Below are 19,833 nucleotides of genomic sequence, written 5' to 3' on the forward strand. Positions count from 1 at the left end.
GTAGATTTGCGTTGGGGGCAATGACGTAACTCATTCGGTTCTAATCGAGTCATGTCTTTCAAACCCCCTCTTAGGTTTCGATCTTGGCTCGAGTTTGAATCGAGTTCAAAATCGAGCTTTAATCAAGTTCGAGTCTCGAGTTTTAATTGAGCTCTTGATTTTTTTTTAGTTCGAGCCTTTTCGAGTTCAAGTTTGAATATTATCTTTCGAGTTCGAGTCGAATTTGAAAATTTTAGGCTTGTGAGTTTTTGAGTCGAGTTTACATTTAAAGTTTTCGAGTTTGAGTCGAGCTCAGCAATATTCAAGCTCGACTCGGCCCGTTTACACCCCTATTTTTGAGCATTAAAGTAGAAATATCAAAACGATGTCGTTTAAATGTGACATCCACATCAGAGAAGTCATAGTATGTCATTATCCTGTTAAACTATTATCGACAGGGTGACATAATTACACTTAAATATGAATGTTAGTGTTAAAATTAATAAAATTAAAAAATTGATGATATAAACGAGTTAATGCAGTTATTAGTATTTAAAATATAACTTACATTTTACCAAACAAAGTCAAATCCACCATTGAGATTAACATAAAAGTACAATCCCCTCTCTTTATCGAAAAAATAACTTTTGCTATGGTTAATAGTGGATCCATTAAGGATCTAACAAATATATATAGGGATGGCAATGGGTCGGGTCGGGTCGGGTTTTTGGGCCACCCCACCCGACCCGAGAAGAAAGGGTTCTCCACCCGTGACCCGACCCGACCCGACAAACTTAATGTTTCACCCGACCCGACCCGAATATATGACTTAAAAACCCGACCCGACCCGACCCGAAATAAAAAAAAAATTAATTCAATGAAAACAGTGACTTAATTGAAAAAAATTATATATGGAGTGATATTATTGTAATTATCCCTAAATATATAAGATAAAATTATATATATTTTTCGGGTCGGGTCGGATTTTTTTACCCTAAACCCAACCCGACCCGACCCGAACAGTGTATTAAAAAAAAAACCCGACCCGACCCGACCCGAACCCAATTTTTTTTAAAAAAAAATCCGACCCGATCGGGTCGGGTCGAAACCTGTCGGATTCGGGTTTAGTTGCCATCCCTAAATATATAAGTGATTAATATATAAGTGCCTACATTGAAATTTTAATTATGATCATCATGTATAAAAAATTTATGTGATTATTACATAAATGTCTTACCCTAAAAGTTATTTATGGATCTATCACTCGAAAAGATATTAATTTAAAAAGTTTATTTTTATAAAAAAATTAAAGTCATGTCAATGTTTATTAATAACAATGACTGTTAAATTAATTAAAAATTTAGTTAATAAAGTGAAATAATTTTAAAAGTTTTGGTGATATTGTGATATTAATTTTATCATTATAAAACCGACAAATGATGAGCCTTGTCTTACTACACTGACCTTTTTCCTTGTCAGTTTAAATCTTCATAATACAACTCAGCATTACCCAATCTCTACCTAAACCTTCCATAAATTAAAGTCCATCCATGTCGTTTTTGTTATTTTCTTATCAACGATCGTCTGCACATGGAGAACAAAAATTTCGAAATTACAACTCCATTTGTTGTAGTCTAATAACTCTTCTTCTTTCTGCTCTAAATTTTTCTTAATCATTTGCACATGGTTCTTTTTGTTATTTTTTTCTTCAGATTCAGTGATAAATTTGTGATCACTCGGTAGCTCATGACGTTGAAACCCTAATGCTAGAAAGACCCAGATCGATTTAACGATACAACTATCAATTCATGCAGTTTTTTCTGTAGCCATCGTTTACTCTCTCCTGGTGAGTGCTTCGTTTTTTTTTACCCTTCACATGGTGCTGTGTAAGTAATTCTAATTTATTGGCCTGACTACTGTTTTGACTGTTTCTGTGTTCATATTTTATAGTGATTTTGGTATATTCAGTTGATGGTGCATCTTAGAGGAACTGTTAAACTCACATTCTTGTGCTATTCTGTTCTAAATCTTATCGCTTCAATCATTTTCTGCACTTGATCTCATCCGATTTCTAGCCTCGGTTTGCATATGGCTGGCAATCGATTCGATATGCTGAATTCGAATACTCGAACTTAGTAGTTGAAATAGATGATACAGACTCAACATAGTTATGTTGCCTTCTCTTTGAATTTCTTTGTTTAATTGCTCCAATTGTTACAGTTGTTGTTGCTTTAACAGATATGGATTTGATATCTCATCCATTTCTCAAATCATTAACATGTTTCAATATTCTAGGTTCTTGTCTGGTATTTCTTACATTGGGGGACCTATTGTTTCGACGCCGTTGCATGCAAAACATCGATGTTTTGTGTTCTTTGTTGTCACTGTTAGAGGGTAGGCATCAATGTCAATTATATGTGGCCTGCCGCTAATCGAGTGCGTTTACTGTCTGGCTTGTGCACGCTGGGTGTGGAAAAGGTGCCTTCATACTGCTGGCCATGACAGTGAGACATGGGGCCTTGCAACCGCCGAAGAATTTGAGCCTGTTCCTCGAATGTGTCGCTATATTCTAGCTGTTTATGAAGATGATATTCGGCATCCCCTTTGGGAACCCCCGAGTGGGTATGGGATCAACCCTGATTGGTTAATTGTCAGAAAAACTTATGAAGACACTCAGGGACAGGCTCCTTCGTATATACTATATCTCGATCATGATCATGCTGATATCGTCCTTGCCATTAGAGGTCTTAATTTGGCGAAAGAAAGTGATTACCAAGTGCTTTTGGATAATAAGCTGGGTAAAAGGAAATTCGATGGTGGATATGTTCATAATGGACTCTTGAAAGCTGCTGGATGGGTTTTGGATGCTGAGTGTGATGTTTTGAAGGAACTTGTGGAGGAGTATCCGAATTATACTTTGACATTTGCAGGACATTCTCTCGGGTCAGGCGTAGCAGCCATGTTAGCGTCGGTGGTTGTCCGGCATCAGGATAAACTGGGAAACATTGACAGGAGGAGGATCAGCTGCTATGCTATTGCGCCTGCAAGGTGCATGTCGTTGAATTTAGCAGTCAGATATGCAGATGTCATCAATTCTGTAGTTCTTCAGGCAAGTTTTTTTCCACCCTTTAACATTTGGTCTTATGTTTCGCTGAAAATAGAGCTGGAAGTAGTCATGAATTATGTTTTTAGGTGTGATAATGTCCGATACAGTGGCATAGATACCGGAAGGAATCGTGTTATAGGTTAGATATGTACGATATTAGTCCAAGTGGCTATGTAAAGCTTGAATCTGTGTTCTTTGTACATAGCATCACCTAATGTTGAAAGCATCTTGTTAAGAGTATGTTACTTGGTGATATGATATAATTGAGAATCATAGTATTTGAAATCTGCGAAATGTTTCCGACTATTCGTCTTTAATTTGAACTGTGGATGGTGCTTCATCAGGATGACTTCTTGCCGCGAACAGCCACGCCTTTAGAAGACATTTTCAAGTCACTTTTCTGGTATAATTGCACTTCACCATCCATTTCAAACTTTTTTATTTTGCTTATAGCTGATAGGCTTCTGGTGTCCGTCCTAAAATGCTTTCTAAAGGCAGTCACATGCCTTGTCCTCCGGTTTCTCCCTTCTCCCCGTAAACAATGCCTATTGGCAGGATATGGAAAACGAAAAGAGAGTTATAGCTTCGTTATTGTTGTTCCTAATCAAAGTATGCTTACGTCCGGTTGTTTTCTTTCTCGATTTAAACAGTTTGCCATGCCTTCTATGTCTGAGATGCATGACGGATACTTGTATACCAGAGGAAAAAATGCTTAAAGATCCAAGGAGGCTATATGCACCCGGTCGCCTCTATCACATTGTTGAGCGAAAACCTTTCAGGTATAATGAGGAACAACTGGTGCCTCTCTCTATATTTCATCGTAGTGAAAAGCTGCGCTCGTTATATGCATAAGAATTTTTATCTCTCTTGCAGATTAGGAAGATTTCCTCCGGTTGTGAGAACCGCAGTTCCTGTGGACGGAAGGTTCGAGCACATAGTTCTTTCTTGTAATGCCACCTCGGACCATGCTATAATATGGATCGAGAGAGAAGCTCAGAGAGCTATGGATGTAAGTTTAAAGGTCGGAGACCGTATGCATTTATATATACATTCTCCGAGTCTTTGAAATTAAAACTCTGCACGCCTCTTGATTTTGCTTTAGTTAATGCTGGAGAAAGATAGGATCATGGAGATCCCAGGGAAACAGAGAATGGAACGGCAGGAGACATTGGCAAAAGAACACATTCAAGAGTACAGAGCCGCACTGCAAAGGGCTGTTTCATTATCAATTCCCCATGCTTATTCACCTTCCAAATACGGAACTTTCGACGAATCCGAGGAAGGCGATAACTCCTATAAATCAAGTAGCGAGTCGTCGTTTGGATCATCGAGTAGAAGCAAGAACAAAGAAAGCTGGAACGAATTGATCGAAGGCTTATTCGACAAAGATGAATCCAGGCACAGGGTGTTCAAGAAATCACATACCAATCACTGGTGATTGTAAATTTTAGGAGTAACACCAATATAAGACTTGAAACAGTATGATGTTTGCAATGAACAACATTCATTGATTCATTCGTATTCATTCCCCATCCTTTTAGATTGACCAAACAAAACTAAACTCTATGATTCATAACAAAAATGGGAAAAATTCGAACTGGGTTCTTGCCCAGATCCCAAATTTCTTAAATTACAGAGCGGAAACTAAATCTTAAAAGATCAACAGAGCTAAAAAGGCAACACTGTGAAGCGAGTATGGGTTACGATCAAAATCGATGGATTTACCTCTTATCAGACCAGGAATCAAATGCTTCGGCTGTTACTCGCGGAATCCGCGGAAGGAACTGATTTCTTCAAAGAACAAGAAGACTTGAAAGCTTCGATCTGAGATTGACATTTGACGTAGTCCCCGTTGTTTTCTTGCAAGCACTTCTTCAAAGCCTCAACGTCGCATGGGGACTGTATCTTCTTCACCCCTTTATCATCTCCTTTCTCGCCCATCTTCTCAAAATCCCTTGTTTGTAGGTTAAGAAAACTGTGGAAACGCGCAAAGAGAAGAGATAGGGAAATGAAATTGGGTTTATGTTAGTTTTAAGAAAGTGTTTTTCCTTTGGGATAAAGCAAAATTAGGTTAATATAATTTTTGCATCGATGTGCAATTAAGTATCAAAATTGTTTTAATGGTACAATTAGATACCAAAATTTTGAATTATTTTTTTCAGATAATAATCTTTTGTAACATTCAAGAGGTTTGGAGACTATAAATACAAGTCAAGAGTGTTCTTTTTTTGAACGATAAGTTTTGAGTGTTCTTACATGCATTTGACTTGAACACAAGTTGGGGACTATGAATAGATTTATGTGTTATAAAATTTAGGGTAAAGTATAAAAATAGTCCCCCGACTATAGGTTACTATTTTATTAAGACATTTGACTATTAAAAGTTATAAAATAATCCTCCGACTATAGAGTGTTACTTTGTTGAGTTCATTGACTATCAAAAGTTACAAAATAGTCACCCGACTATTCATTATGTTCCAAACTTATCCTTTTTCGTTAAAAAATTGGTGGTTATCTAAGTTGGATGTTAACATGATGATTGAGATGTAATAATCATTTGAGATTACGTGATCAAATTTTATCATATCACGGACAACAAGTTAACGTTCAACTCATAATACCGTTAAATTTTTAATGGAAAAAGATGGGTTGGGAACATAATGAATAGTTGGATGCCCATTTTATAACTTTTGAAGGTAGAGGGATCAATAAAGCAACACTCTATAGTTGGAGGATCGTTTTGTAACTTTTAATGGTATAGAGACTTAATAAAATAGTACCCTATAATCGAGGGACCATTCATGTACTTTACCCTAAAATTTATAGTTTGTATGATAAATTTATTTTTTTAACTTTTTTTATACTAAGATCAATTGATTGAAAAAAAAATAGTAAAACGTATAAAGTGAAAACTTTACTATTGTCCTTAGGCGACAACCGTCGGATGCGGTCAGGAGGGTAAAGTCGATTATAGTCGATGATGCCAGAAGGAGAGGTCGACCAAGGAGGAAGTGGGTAGACTGCTTGAGATATGATTTGAAAGATTTAGTCCTTACCGAGGACATGACCTCTGACAGAAAAACATGAAGACTTAAGACTAGGGTAGCCGAGTAGTGTGAGTCACAACAATAGGGTGTAACATCTCTGTCTTCTTTTTAAAGCATTTGTAGTAATTTTCATGACTTCTATTTTTTATACGTTTTTGTCATTTGAATTTATGAAGGCTTAGAAAAAGGATAACGGAGTAGTGTTGCTTTAGTTTAGGTTTTAATCCATTTAACTTTATTCCTTCTCGTAACTTGCTATCGCTGACTATTGTATGTCATTCTCTTCATTGTTTCCTCTTTTTAAATTTAGCCCGGACTTACGTTTCTGTCTATTTGCAGAGATTTTTACGTAGGGATTTATTTGCAGGGATTACTTCCCATTACAGACGCGCATATGTAGACTGCATATGAAGATTGTTCAACTATGTATTTATTTATTTATACATGCATTGTATATTATCTTTATTTTTTTAATTGTCTGACTGTCGAGGTCTTCCACGGAAGTTGCTCTCAACCTGGCATTGGGGACAACCTACTACCCTACCTCCCCCTTACCCCATTACATATAGGAATAGGGTATTGTTGTTGTTGTTGAAGATCGTTGAACCATTTGGTTATTAAATTTTAAAAGATAAAATATTCAAAAAATTAGTATTTATTATAAAATGATATAATAATCATAAAAGTTTGATGAATAATGACAATTTTATAATAATTCAATAAAATTTAATAATCATTTTATAATTTAAAAGTTCAATAACTAAAATAATCGTATAGAATAGCTCAATCACCTCTAGCGTGCTTTGCCCTTTTTTTTTGGGTTCTAAGTCTAAACGCAGCGTTTAAGAAAAAGAAAAGCGTAAAAGAGAGGAGATGAGCGCCCCAGCGCCAGAACAACCAAATTTGAAATCAAACCTAACGGCCGATTCCCTCCCTTCTCTTTAAACGTCTTTCCCTCATTTAAAAAAAAAAAAAATTAAATCAAAGCCTCCAATTCTCTCTACGCCACTCTCAAATTCTTCAGCTTGAAGAAGAAATTTCAGTGAGCAAAAGATTGTTCTTCTACGATGGGACCAAATCAAGGTCGAAAGGCTCGAGTGATAGCAAAAATCAAAGGCTTCACAGATCTAGAACAGGAAGCCTCCGGAAAATGGATTTCAGTTCACAGAGGAGATGATTCGGGACCTGTTACGCTTTCTTTTGGAGATGAATCGACAAGGTAATTATTTTTTTTAAATTTATAGTTGAATGCAAGAAAAGTATGCTAATAGTGTTTCCCCCCCCCCCAATTTTGTTGATAATTTGCAGTCGGAAAGAGTCGTACGAACTGGATTATTGCTACGATCGGAGCGAGGGAAATGATTTAATTTTTCCGAGGGAGGTAAAGCCACTTGTTGAAGATGTTTTTAGTGGTTGTAATGCCACAGTCATTGCTTCTGGAGCAAGAGGCAGTGGAAAGACTTTTACAATTCAGGTAATTTTTTCTTCTTCTTCTTTAAATTGCTATTAGGTAGCATTAGTGACTTTAGATTTTAAATTTAGATTTGAATCTAGAAAATGATGTAAATTGTATTTTTCCAATCTATAGATTTGTTGTATGGCTGTCAAGCAGTGAATTTGAAATTTCCAAAGAATATATGAATTAGATAAATTCATTCTTTTTTATAGGTTTAAAATGTATATTACATTAAAACCTAACTAAGTTATCTACAAGTTAAGCATTTCATTTTTTGATGTAGAAAATGAAATTCAAATCCAAAATTTCAAATTCATTCTCCCAAACATGACATTAGGTAGTTATGTATATATATATCTGATAATGTTTGAGTATATTTTTTTCATTTATGAAATTTTAAATTTTGAAGGGTTGGGAAGCAAAACCGGGTTTAGCTGTACTAGCCATGGTTGAAATCCTTTCGATGGCAGAGAGAGGTGGCAAGTTAATTTCCATATCATGTTATGAGATTTTGAAAGACCATGCTTATGATCTTTTAGATCCAAATAGGCATGAAGTTTTAGTGTGGGAGGATGTTGCTCGTGGCAAAATTCAACTTAAAGGACTTTCTCAGGCAAGTTATAATCTATGTTGTTTTTAGAAGCAAAGTTTCTCTAATTTATTTAGCTTACCTTTAGTTTCATAAGCTGATTCATTTCTTTCTACAGATTCCTGTGAAGTCCATTGAAGAATTTCAAAAACTATATTTTTCGAGTCAGAATTCACATAAACATCTTTCGAGCCAAAATTCACACAAACAATCTGAGAAGATGATCGCTGAACCTCATCAGAGAAGTCACAAAGGCTTAATCATTCATGTATTTCGGGACGAGCAATCTTATGCACTTCCTCTTGGGAAGATGAATTTTGTTGACTTATCAGGTTTCAAATTTTGATTATATGGTCAATTATTTTGTTATATTTTTCCTGTTATGACTTAAAAGTATCCATTTTTATTCTCTAGCTGTTATTGGATTTACCAGGTTATGAGGATGGTAGAAAGAAAAGCACCGATGGTGTTAATCTCCAAGAGAATAATATAATTAATAAGTCCATATATGCCTTACATAATGTTGTTTATGCTTTAAATGCCAATGAGAGCCATGTCCCTTATCGTGAAAGTAAACTAACTCGAATGCTGCGCGACTCGTTGGGAGGGATGAATAAGATATTGATGATCACTTGCTTGGTGAGATTTTCAATTTCAGATTTGTTAAAAGAACCTCTTGCTTTTCTCATAATTTGTTTGCAATTTACATTGACATTTTAACTTCTTTGAGCGTAGAATTCATCCTATTGCCAAGATTCGTTGTACATGGTAAAATTGGCTTCTCGTTCTTATAAAGGCGCCAATAAGATTATACCCAACTCCACAAAGAAAACTAAAAGCATGGTAGAACCTACAATGCTTTCTTCTTCAAGCAAGACAGCTTCTGCAATCAAGACAAAACAAATTGGAACACGATCGAGATTTTTGGCAAACAAAGCAAATGTCAAGGCTTCAACTATCAAAGGAAGGTATGTGATGATATATCTCTTTCTATAACATTTTCATAATTTGAAGGTTTCATCATTTTGTTTTTTCTAATTTGAAGGAAACTTTTTGATGAAACATGCAATTCAATCAAATCTAAGAAGGCATCTCAGGAGGTATTGTATTTCGTATTTGCTCAGCTCACACTAGTAAAATTAAGAAAATAAAACATTTAATATGATGAAATTAAGGTTCATTTAATAATAAGGCTCCTAAATCTGAATGCAGGAAAGCTTGACATTAGAAATTGTCTCATCTGTTACTGAACATGCCAAGCAGGAAGAGGTAACATTTTTCGTATTCATTAATCTAAGAATGTGAATCATTTTCTAAACCTTTTTCTGATTGGTAATCTTTCTTCATATTGCGCAGGAAAGGCAATCGTCAGGTATTTCAGAAGCAGTAGGATCTTTTACAGAGGTAAAACTCTTTCTTAGAACTTTTTGGTTTCTTAGTTTATTAGACTTTTAACATTTAGAATTGATAATTAGTTCAAATCTTATTCCTTGATATCAATGATATTTTTTTTTCGTTTAATAGTTTTTTTCTCCTTTTTAGGATCATTACCCCTTGCAATTTTCTAGTGCAGAAGAAAGTGATATGCTAGTTAAGGCTACAAAAGAAACCATGTTACCAGACAAGGTGATTAACTAGAAATTGTGTTTAAATGCTTGTTTAAATGGACAAGGAGGATACTTACTGCTGAAATTGTTATTTAATTCTAAAGGTTAATGTGACTGATGAGAATAATCATGATAAAGCTACTCCAAAAATTGATAGCAACTGTGAGGCACTTTCTTTTGTTGGAGCAGGTAATAAGCTTGTTAAGTTGAAAAATTGTTTTCATAGACAATAATAAGGATAACACGTTATTGTGCATAACTCGATTCGTTTATTTAACAGATTCAGCCAAAGACAAGGAAAATACCCTTGCACTTGTTGACAAGGATGAGAGCAAGGATGAATTGCCCCCGATTAGCACAAGATTGCAGGAGTTGTCTAAAAATCTGAAATTGCTTTATTCCTCAACTCCGTCGAGCATAGATATTCTGTCAAAAATTGATATTCCGTCGAAAATTGATTTTCCAACTGATAGTGAAGTCCCAACAGAAATTTTGGAGCCGGAAACTCCGAGAACTCCAGAACCAAGATTACTAGCTAATGACAAATCAGACATTGCAATTAACAGTTGCAGTCCGTGGAAAGCATTCAGTGCTCGTAGTTCTAGAATGAAGGTAGATTCTAACGTAATGAAACTTTACTATCTATATAAGCTTACTGATTTTCTAATTACTCTTTTTTATCGCAGAACTCTCTTGTCGATGAATATCTTAGATTCTTAAACACAGCTAGCAAGTAAGTACATTTTTTGAACTTCCATAAACAATTGGCTAAAACTTTCTAAGTGATCCTTTAATTATGCAAGGTTTGTGATATTACCTTTAAGTTTGTAATTCTTGTAGGTGTCTCTACTTGTGTTTGAAAGACTAAGTTGTACAATATGATATGTTAGAAGTCGATGCAAATCCTAAAGAAATATATTACACCCTTACACCCACTACTTTTCTCTTGTCTACCTCTAAGTTAACTCACATTTTTTACACTCTTTTCCCACTTTTCATTCTTACTACAATGATAAAACTTACCTCTATTTATAAATTCTAGTGGTAATTGGATTGTTGATAACATCTTAGTTATATATATATATATTAAGAATACTCTATAATAATATATAAATAGTAGATTTGTAGAAATATCCATAAAAAATCTAGATATTATAATATTTAATATTTATTATTTGTAATGTTAAATGATTAAAAAAATCTAATTTCTACTATATTATTTGAAATTCACTTTCAATATTATTGATAAACTAATAAAATCTTTTTCTTATTTTCCTATCAACAGAGAAGACTTGAAAAGATTGAAGGTGAGAGCATATAATTATAATCCTAATTTGATTTGCAATTATGGTAATTAAATTAATTATGAGTCTCTTTCTTTTTTATTATATTCAAGGGAATTGGAGAAAAAAGAGCTACATACATTCTTGAACTTCGTGAAGAATCACCAGAGCCTTTTCAGGATGTAAGAACCACCGTCAATAGCATTAAATCAATTTTCATAGTTTATTTTGCGGTAGGATTGAGTAACGAAATCGAGAAATTTAATAAATTGATTCTAGATCAAAATGTACAGTTTGTTTCATTTTTTTTTATTTTGTGGTTAAGTTTTAGTTCGGTATAGAAATCTTACTTCACAATTCGATTCAGTTTTATTTTTAAAAATTATGTATAGTATGATTCGATTCATCTTTTAGGAAAAACTCCAACCGAATCGAATACATCCTATTGGCTGGTTTATGGCTTGTTTGTTATATTTTGAAAAGGTTTATTTTGCAATTTATTTACTTTAATAACTAAAATTATTATTTCTCAGCTTGACGATTTGAAAGAAATCGGCATGTCAGAAAAACAGGTATATTTCCTTTTTCATATATATATATATATATATATATATATCTTTTGTTTGTTCGATCTTTCTTTATTTGTCGTTTTTCTTATATATTCAGATCAAAGGAATAATAAGAAAGGAAATGGGAGGGCTGTTCAGTTAGCCTATCAAGGATGGATTTCAAGTTTCAGCATGCAACTTGAAGTTGCCAATTTGCAAAATCCTACCTGTTCTGTTATTATGAGTATTTTACTTTTACTGTGCTTTTCACTCGAATATTCTTCTTTACACACAATCGTGTGACAAGATACATCTACAATTAGCTGGTGTTATTAAAGCAAAACCTGCATTTCTTGCGGCATGTGTTTAACATTCTGAGCTCTAGTATTGGTATTGTTGGTGATATTCAGTTTTAGGACTTGCCACGGCCAGCAAAAGTGCCTCAGCTTCCGGCGGATCCTTTCTTTGCCCTCTGCTTCTTCTAATTGTTTTGTTAACTCCTCCATCCGCTCACGAAGTCCAGCGGCTCTGCTTTCGGCCAGCTACAGAGACTGCTCTGCAGCTGCCTGTGCAGCTATAACAGCAGCTGCAAGTTCTTCTTTCAGCTTTAGCTTGCCATTGGATATTCCCAGAGCTTTGTTTTGTCCAATTCTTGCTTCAAAGTGACAATCTAATCAAACATCAATGCTGTTGGGTTTTATCTCAACAAACTCCAATTAATTTCGATGTCATTTTTAAGAGTCTATTTAAGATAGAAATAAAGATGATCTATGCTACTCTCACAACTATATATATCAGGTCAGGTACCCAAAAATTAAGTCATGTTTTGGATCGGGTGAAATCATTTTAAACCCAATCGAATAGAACTACGTACCAGTTTGTCCCGCTCTTCAACCTCTTTTTTCCAGCTTCTACAAGCTTGCCTCCATCTAGCAACATCTGCTTCGGTTTCTTTTATTTCCATCAAGAGTTCCTCGACCGTATAAAGATTAAATTTTCATGAAAATAATAAGGCAAGTACATATGAAGAGTAACAGATCCAATGGAAGCAGAAAAAAAGGCAGATGCTAACATGTTTAGCTAAAAAAAATTCTCCTCTCTTCCAATTCTTTAATGTACAGTGTGTTTTCTTCGATTTTTCTTGCTTGTTTCTCTGCAAGACTATGAAGTCGCTCATTATCGGACCTAACATATCGGACCTAACATAGCAACGAAAGAATAGGTAATCATATTCTCGTATTCATATCAGGATATTTGCTGGACGCAAATCTTTTAAAAATTAGTTGGACGACTAAAATAGAATTGCGGGAATGAGTGAGTGACTAAATACGTAGTTTACAAGAAAATTAAAAGTTAGGATAACATAAACAATAGTTGCAAACATTAATCAAATACCTAGATTCCTCCAAAGATCTTCGTAACTGAGAAATTTCAAGTCTTAGATTCTTCATTATCTTCTCCACCGTGGAGGCCTGTTGAAGACAGAAGTTACGACACTTTGCTTGTTGCAAATTTATCTATCTATTGTACAAATGCATTTTAAGTTTGAAAATCCATGAAAATTAAGCTTTCAAGCCGCATGACAAACAAGTTAAGGATCATGAGTTCTTGATCCGTATGAATTTTAGGTTCAATTGAACTGCTAAATTGAAGCATCCATGTGAACTAATGTGTCAATGCAAACGAGATATAGTGAACTTGAACTTACCAGGCTAACAATCTCCTCTTCGCACTCACTATTATCTGATTTAGTCCCCGGAGTAGTAGTGGACTAGTGGTACTAAAGGCCCCGGGACCGGAACTCTCGATGGCGTGGTCGTTGCTTCCGCTTCCCATCATAAACCCGAACCCGAGTCTCTGCAACCCTCGTTCTGCATTATGTAAAAATGCCACCCTCTTTTGCTCATTGTTCCCCTTTAACTTATTCAAACTCTTCTCCACTGCCTCTTTCTCCACCAATGCGATCCTCAACAAGCTATTGATGTCTCGTTTCTCCTCTGTTAAGCTCACGACGTTGCTCTCCAGTTCCCTCTTTTCCTTCTTTCTTGCTTCCTTAAACTCATTTGCATCGAGTCAGCTTCACTCGCAAGCTTCAAAACAGAGGTAATTTCTCTCGAAAAAACCCTCAGTTCTTCATCGTCTAATTGCGTTTTCTCGTTCTCACTATCAACATTCACCGTCACTTTCTTTCCGTCGTTCAAAATTTCGATAAGTTAGACCAAAATTTCCTTCACCGACCGGATTGAATCCAAGCTTTTTACAAGTACCTCATTTCTGACTTTAGTTCCGGATTCAAACTCTTCGATTTCCCTTCTAGAAAGTTGAAGCTTTTTCTCTAGTTCTAGCTTTGCTTCCGATTACTTGTCGATCTTTCGAACGAAACCTTCTTCGTTTTCTCTCAAAGTGACGTCGAATTCCTCGATTTGACGCCGAAGAAAGTCTCCCTCGAGTGACAAGTCGTGGACTTTCTCCGTTAAAGACTTGAGCAATGACTTCGTCTCTTTGTTGCTGGAGGAGGCGCAGATTCTCCTCCATTGATGAAGATTTGGATCGGAGAGATTCGAGTTGGGCGAGGAGATCATGATCGGAGATCGGTGAATCGGAGGAATGTTAGGAAAATAAACCGAGTGCAAGTAATTTCCCTATAACCAGATTAGTGAGAATGCGAAATAAAAGCGGAAAAATAATACCCGAAAGTTGATAACGGAGTTCAGCCAATTGTGCTTACGTCTCCGGGCTGCTGCAGATCTTTTACTAAGAGAGAAAATTTACAGGTGTTTACAAAACACTCACTACTCACAAGAAAGCTCTCTAGTATAGGAAGAAAGAAATGTTTTGGGATGATTTTGAAGCTAAATGGGTAAGGGTATTTATAGTAGAAACTTAGGGACTAATCTTTGAAAATACCCTAAAGTGCAATGACTAAAGTGAATTTACCCATTCCTATTTTCAACAAACATCTACCAAAATTTTACCAAACTTTGAAAAACATTTTTCAAAGAAACATTTACCAAACTTTGAAAAAAACATTTTCCAAAGTTGGTTGCCAAACTTTGAAACTTTTAACAATCTCCCACTTGAAGACTGATTTTAATATGTCTTCACACCTCGATCAATGCAGCAGCATGTCTGGTCTTGTTATTCTAGCATGCCAACTGAAGCTGAACACAACTTCAGTTTGTCCGTAGTCACCGTCTTGTCAACATGTCTGCCGGATTTTGAGCTCCACTAATCTTTTCAAGTTTCAAAATCCCATCTTCCAGAAGAGACCGGATAAAATGATATCTCAATTGTATGTGCTTTGTCCTGGAATGAAAAGACGGATTCTTTGCTAGATGGATAACACTTTGACTGTCGCAATACAAGATATTGTTTTCTTGTTTCTTGCCTAACTCTTCCAAGAAACTTTGGAGCCAAACCATCTCCTTGCTGGCTTCCGTAACAGCGACATATTATGCTTCAGTTGTGGAGAGAGCAACTATCTTCTGTAGTTGAGAAACTCAACTCACTGCAGTTCCTCCTAGAGTATAGACATACCCTGTAGTGCTCCTTCTGATGTCGACATTTCCGGCTAAGTCAGCATCTACATAGCCTGTCAGTATCATATCTCCACCTTTGAAACAAAGTGCTTTGTTTGTGGTACCCGCAGATATCTGAGGATCCATTTGACTGCTTCCCAGTGTACCTTGCCCGGATTATTCATGTACCTGCTAACAGCTCCCACTGCATGAGCAATATCTGGTCTGGTACAAACCATGACATACATCAGACTTCCAATTGCTGAGGCATACGGCACCTTCACCATGTGTGCACGTTCTTCCTCCGTCTTTGGTGATTGGTCTTTGGAGAGTCTGAAATGAACACCTAAAGGTGTACTTACTGGTTTAGCATCTTGCATGTTGAACCTGGAGAGTACTTTGTTGATGTACTCAGCCTGCGATAACATCAAAGTCCCCGACTTTGTGTCTCTCTTGATCCTCATCCCAAGAATCTGCTTTGCAGCGCCTAGATCCTTCATAGCAAACTGCTTCGACAATTTTTGCTTCAAGTTTATGATCTCTTGCATGTTTGAGCCTGCAACGAGCATGTCATCAACGTACAACAATAAAATAATGAAACTATTGTCGAACCTCTTGATGTAGCAACAATGATCTGCTTGGCATCTGTTAAAACCACTGCTACTCATGAAACTATCGAACTTCTTGTACCACTGTCTAGGAGCTTGTTTTAAACCATACAAGCTCTTCTTCAACCTGCATACCATGTTTTTCTTGCCTGCCTCTATGAAGCCTTCTGGCTGCCTCATATAGATCTCTTCCTCCAAATCACCATGAAGGAAAGCTGTCTTTACATCTAACTGCTCGAGATGTAAATTCTCCGCAGCTACAATTTTCAACACCAGTCTGATTGTAGACAGTTTTACGACTGGAGAGAAAATTTCATTGTAGTCAATACCTTCTTTTTGCTGAAAACCTTTGACAACCAATCTTGCTTTGTAGCGTTTTCTCCCATCATGTTCTTCTTTGATCCTGTAAATCCACTTGTTATGGAGCGCTTTCTTGCCTGGTGGTAATTCAGCTAATTCCCAAGTCTGATTTGACATAAGCGAGTCCATCTCATCTTTCATGGAAGACTCCCACTTGACTGAATCCTCCACCTGCATTGCTTCATCATAGCACTCTGGTTCACCATTGTCAGTCAGCAACAAATAGTGCAAAGAAGGCGAATACCGTTGGGTTGGTTTAGGAATTCTGGAGGAGCGTCTCAGTTCTGGTGTGTGTGGTTCTTCTTGAACTGCTTCAGGATTGATCTGAACATCATTTCCAGAAATATCCTCGAACTCAGCAAATTCCTTTGTTTCAGCTTCGGTATTACTTGATTCTGCGATTGACCTATCTTTGTACATCACATTTTCATTGAAAATGACGTCTCTGCTTCTGATGATCTTTCGATTTTCGTAGTCCCAAAACCGGTAACCGAACTCATCACCACCGTAACCAACAAAGACGTATTTGTTGGACTTGGCATCAAGTTTACTTCTTTCAGCAGAGTTTATGTGTACATAAGAAATACAACCAAACACTCTTAAGTGTGAAAGGTTTATTTCTTTCTTGCTCCAAGCTTCCTCTGGTATTCCGCCATCCAAAGGAACTGAGGGCCCACGGTTGATCAGGTAAGCTGCAGTGTTGATAGCTTCAGCCCATAGAAATTTGGGCAATCCGGCATGTATCCTCATGCTTCTGGCACGTTCATTCAGAGTTCTGTTCATGCGCTCTGCTACGCCATTCTGCTGCGGTGTTATGGGAACTGTTGTCTCCATCTTGATCCCATTGTTTGCGCAGAAATCTCTGAAACTACTGTCTCTGTACTCTCCTCCATTGTCAGACCTCAACCGCTTGACTTTCAAACCAGTCTCATTTTCCACAATGGCCTTCCATTTTCTGAAGGTATCAAAGACTTCTGATTTCTTCTTCAGAAAATAAACCCACACCTTCCTTGTTGAATCATCGATGAAGGTGACATAATATAGTGAGCCTGCAAGAGATGGAATAGGGGATGGTCCCCATACATCAGTATGAACCAATTCTAACCTTTCTGCCTTGGGAGTCTTGCCAATCTTTGTAAAACTGACTTTCTTTTGTTTTCCAAAGATGCAATCCTCGCATAGTCCGACATCTACATTCTTTAGATCCGGCAGCTTCCCTTTTGACAGAAGTATCTTCATTCCTTTCTCGCTCATATGGCCGAGCCTTTGGTGTCATAGGTTTGATTTTCCATCAGCATCTGCTACTGCAATGATATTCTCTAAATTTGAGGTTACATAGAGAGTACCGGTCTTCTTACCACGAGCAATGACGAGTGCTCCTTTGGTAATCTTCCATTCACAGCCTGAAAAAGTTGTACTATATCCTTCTCCATCAAGCTGCCCAACAAAAATCAGATTTCTTTTGAGGCCAGGAATATGTCTCACTCCTGTCAGCTTCCAGGTGGTCTGGTTTGGCAGCTTTAGTCGGATGTCTCCTTTTCCGACGATCTTCAAGGTTTCATCATCAGCTAGATGAACCTTCCCAAAATCACCACTGACATAGTTCTCCATGATTTCTCGGCATGGGGTGGAGTGGAAAGATGCCCCTGAATCCAAGATCCATGATTCAATCGGACTGTTGATGCTTAAAATCATGGCATCACCTGTCTCCTCCGTCATGTTGGCAGATTCCTGTGCGCCGGTATTTTCTTCGGTGCTCGGCAATCTCTTTTGAAGTGACCCTTTTTGCCGCAATTATAACAGGTAAAATCTTTATTTCCTGTTCTTGATTTGCCCCTTCTAGATTTTGATCTGCCACGATTTGAATTTCTTTCTGAAGTTCTCCCTCTAGACTCCGTGTGTAAGGCTGAGGAGGTTGATGCTTCACCCGATTCTCTTCGTCGAATTTCTTCACTCAATACCAGATCCCGAACATCGTCGAATTTTAATTTGCTGTTTCCCGACGAACTGCTGACTGCTTTAACAGTAGCATTCCAACTGTCTGGTAGAGATGATAAGAGAATTAAAGCTCGAACTTCATCATCGAACTCAATTTCCACTGAACTCAACTGGGTTGTGATTGTGTTGAGTTCATTTAGGTGTTGTGCCACCGATGCCCCTTCCGCCATCCGCAAATTGAATAATCGCCTCATCAAATGAACTTTGTTTGAGGCCGATGGCTTCTCGTACATACTGGAGAGAGCCGCCATAAGACCCGCCGTGGTCTTTTCCTTTGCTATGTTAAAAGCAACATTGCGGGATAACGTCAGTCGGATAACTCCGAGGGCTTGTCTGTCGAGAAGAGCCCAATCTTCATCCTTCATGCCCTCTGGTTGTTTTCCTGAGAGAGGTTGATATAGATTTTTCTGGTACAAAAAATCTTCAATCTGCATCTTCCAAAAGCCAAAGTCCGCACCATCGAACTTTTCAATTTTCACCTTCCCTTCGTCTGCAGCCATCGCTCCCACTCGAATCTGGCTTCGTTTGGATCGTTTCTGACAATTCTTGCGAATCACCGTGTATTAGAACACCACCGTCGACAAACTCGTATTGCCGACCGAATTTCACTATTCACGAAATTCACTATTCACGTGAATAGTAATAAATAGTAACCTCGCAGAAAATTTGACAAAATTCATAACCAAAAGCTCTGATACCAGTTGTTAGGAAAATAAACCGAGTGCAAGTAATTTCCCTATAACCAGATTAGTGAGAATGCGAAATAAAAGCGGAAAAATAATACCCGAAAATTGATAACGGAGTTCAGCCAATTGTACTTACGTCTCCGGGCTGCTGCAGATCTTTTACTAAGAGAGAAAATTTACAGGTGTTTACAAAACACTCACTACTCACAAGAAAGCTCTCTAGTATAGGAAGAAAGAAATGTTTTGGGATGATTTTGAAGCTAAATGGGTAAGGGTATTTATAGTAGAAACTTAGGGACTAATCTTTGAAAATACCCTAAAGTGCAATGACTAAAGTGAATTTACCCATTCCTATTTTCAACAAACATCTACCAAAATTTTACCAAACTTTGAAAAACATTTTCAAAGAAACATTTACCAAACTTTGAAAAAAACATTTTCCAAAGTTGGTTGCCAAACTTTGAAACTTTTAACAAGGAAAAATCGAGACCGTTGATAGAGATTTCCGATGAAGGACCTGCGGTGGCTTCCATGGTCCATAGACAGAAGAAACTTAGGGTTTGTGGTGAGAAAGGGAGATGGATCAGGAATGGAGGGAAGCAAGATTCTTTAAAAGCTACCAGTCAAACGGACACTTCAAAGGAGGTCAGGTGGGAGAATAATACATGGAGACCGGGTTTTGGCGGGGATTAGTTAAATGTCACTATGTTTAAATCCATATTTGCCCCCCAAAGTTGGCAACTTTTCTCACATTGGCTCCTGAATAATAATTTTAATCAGTTTGATCCTTGAAATTTTAAGAAGTTGTCACTTTTTAGTCCACCATTATCCTTCTCCGATAACGTTAAAATTACAAATTTACATTACAAAATGTAAAAAATAATCAATCTTTAGTAAAATAAATACCACAATTTGATTTCTTTTTTCAAAAAATAAATATCGTGTAATGAACTTAAGTATGATTGTGAGCTAGGTTGGGTTTATAGTCCACTCAAACTTGATTTGAATATAACATCTTTTCATTCGTGACTCGATCTGGATTTAAAGA

At 36.8% G+C, this 19,833-nt stretch overlaps 2 protein-coding genes and 1 pseudogene across 2 annotated transcripts; 2 read left to right on the forward strand and 1 right to left on the reverse strand.

Moving 5' to 3' along the window:
• The first annotated feature begins 1,553 nt into the window (after window positions 1–1,553).
• Window positions 1,554–4,617, forward strand: LOC120186778. The gene is made up of 6 exons (XM_039190631.1): window positions 1,554–1,825; window positions 2,275–3,088; window positions 3,430–3,488; window positions 3,736–3,864; window positions 3,959–4,094; window positions 4,188–4,617. The coding sequence occupies exons 2-6, from the start codon at window positions 2,384–2,386 to the stop codon at window positions 4,521–4,523; spliced, it is 1,365 nt and encodes a 454-aa protein (XP_039046562.1). The 5' UTR covers window positions 1,554–1,825; window positions 2,275–2,383; the 3' UTR covers window positions 4,524–4,617.
• On the forward strand, window positions 2,081–11,866 carry LOC120186780 (kinesin-like protein KIN-10C). The gene is made up of 19 exons (XM_039190632.1): window positions 2,081–2,110; window positions 7,028–7,030; window positions 7,162–7,351; window positions 7,441–7,606; window positions 7,998–8,201; window positions 8,296–8,509; window positions 8,611–8,816; window positions 8,913–9,145; window positions 9,223–9,277; window positions 9,390–9,446; window positions 9,534–9,581; window positions 9,720–9,803; window positions 9,889–9,973; window positions 10,065–10,396; window positions 10,471–10,517; window positions 11,070–11,091; window positions 11,181–11,249; window positions 11,601–11,639; window positions 11,734–11,866. Exons 3-19 carry the CDS (start codon window positions 7,200–7,202, stop codon window positions 11,776–11,778), a joined length of 2,058 nt encoding a protein of 685 aa, XP_039046563.1. The 5' UTR covers window positions 2,081–2,110; window positions 7,028–7,030; window positions 7,162–7,199; the 3' UTR covers window positions 11,779–11,866.
• A 12-nt stretch (window positions 11,867–11,878) lies between these two features.
• On the reverse strand, window positions 11,879–19,416 carry LOC120186779 (annotated as a pseudogene).
• Window positions 19,417–19,833: the final 417 nt, after the last annotated feature.

Source organism: Hibiscus syriacus, unplaced genomic scaffold, assembly GCF_006381635.1.
Source record: "Hibiscus syriacus cultivar Baekdansim isolate YM2019G1 unplaced genomic scaffold, ASM638163v2 tig00113719_pilon, whole genome shotgun sequence".
Taxonomy (NCBI): Eukaryota; Viridiplantae; Streptophyta; class Magnoliopsida; order Malvales; family Malvaceae; genus Hibiscus; species Hibiscus syriacus.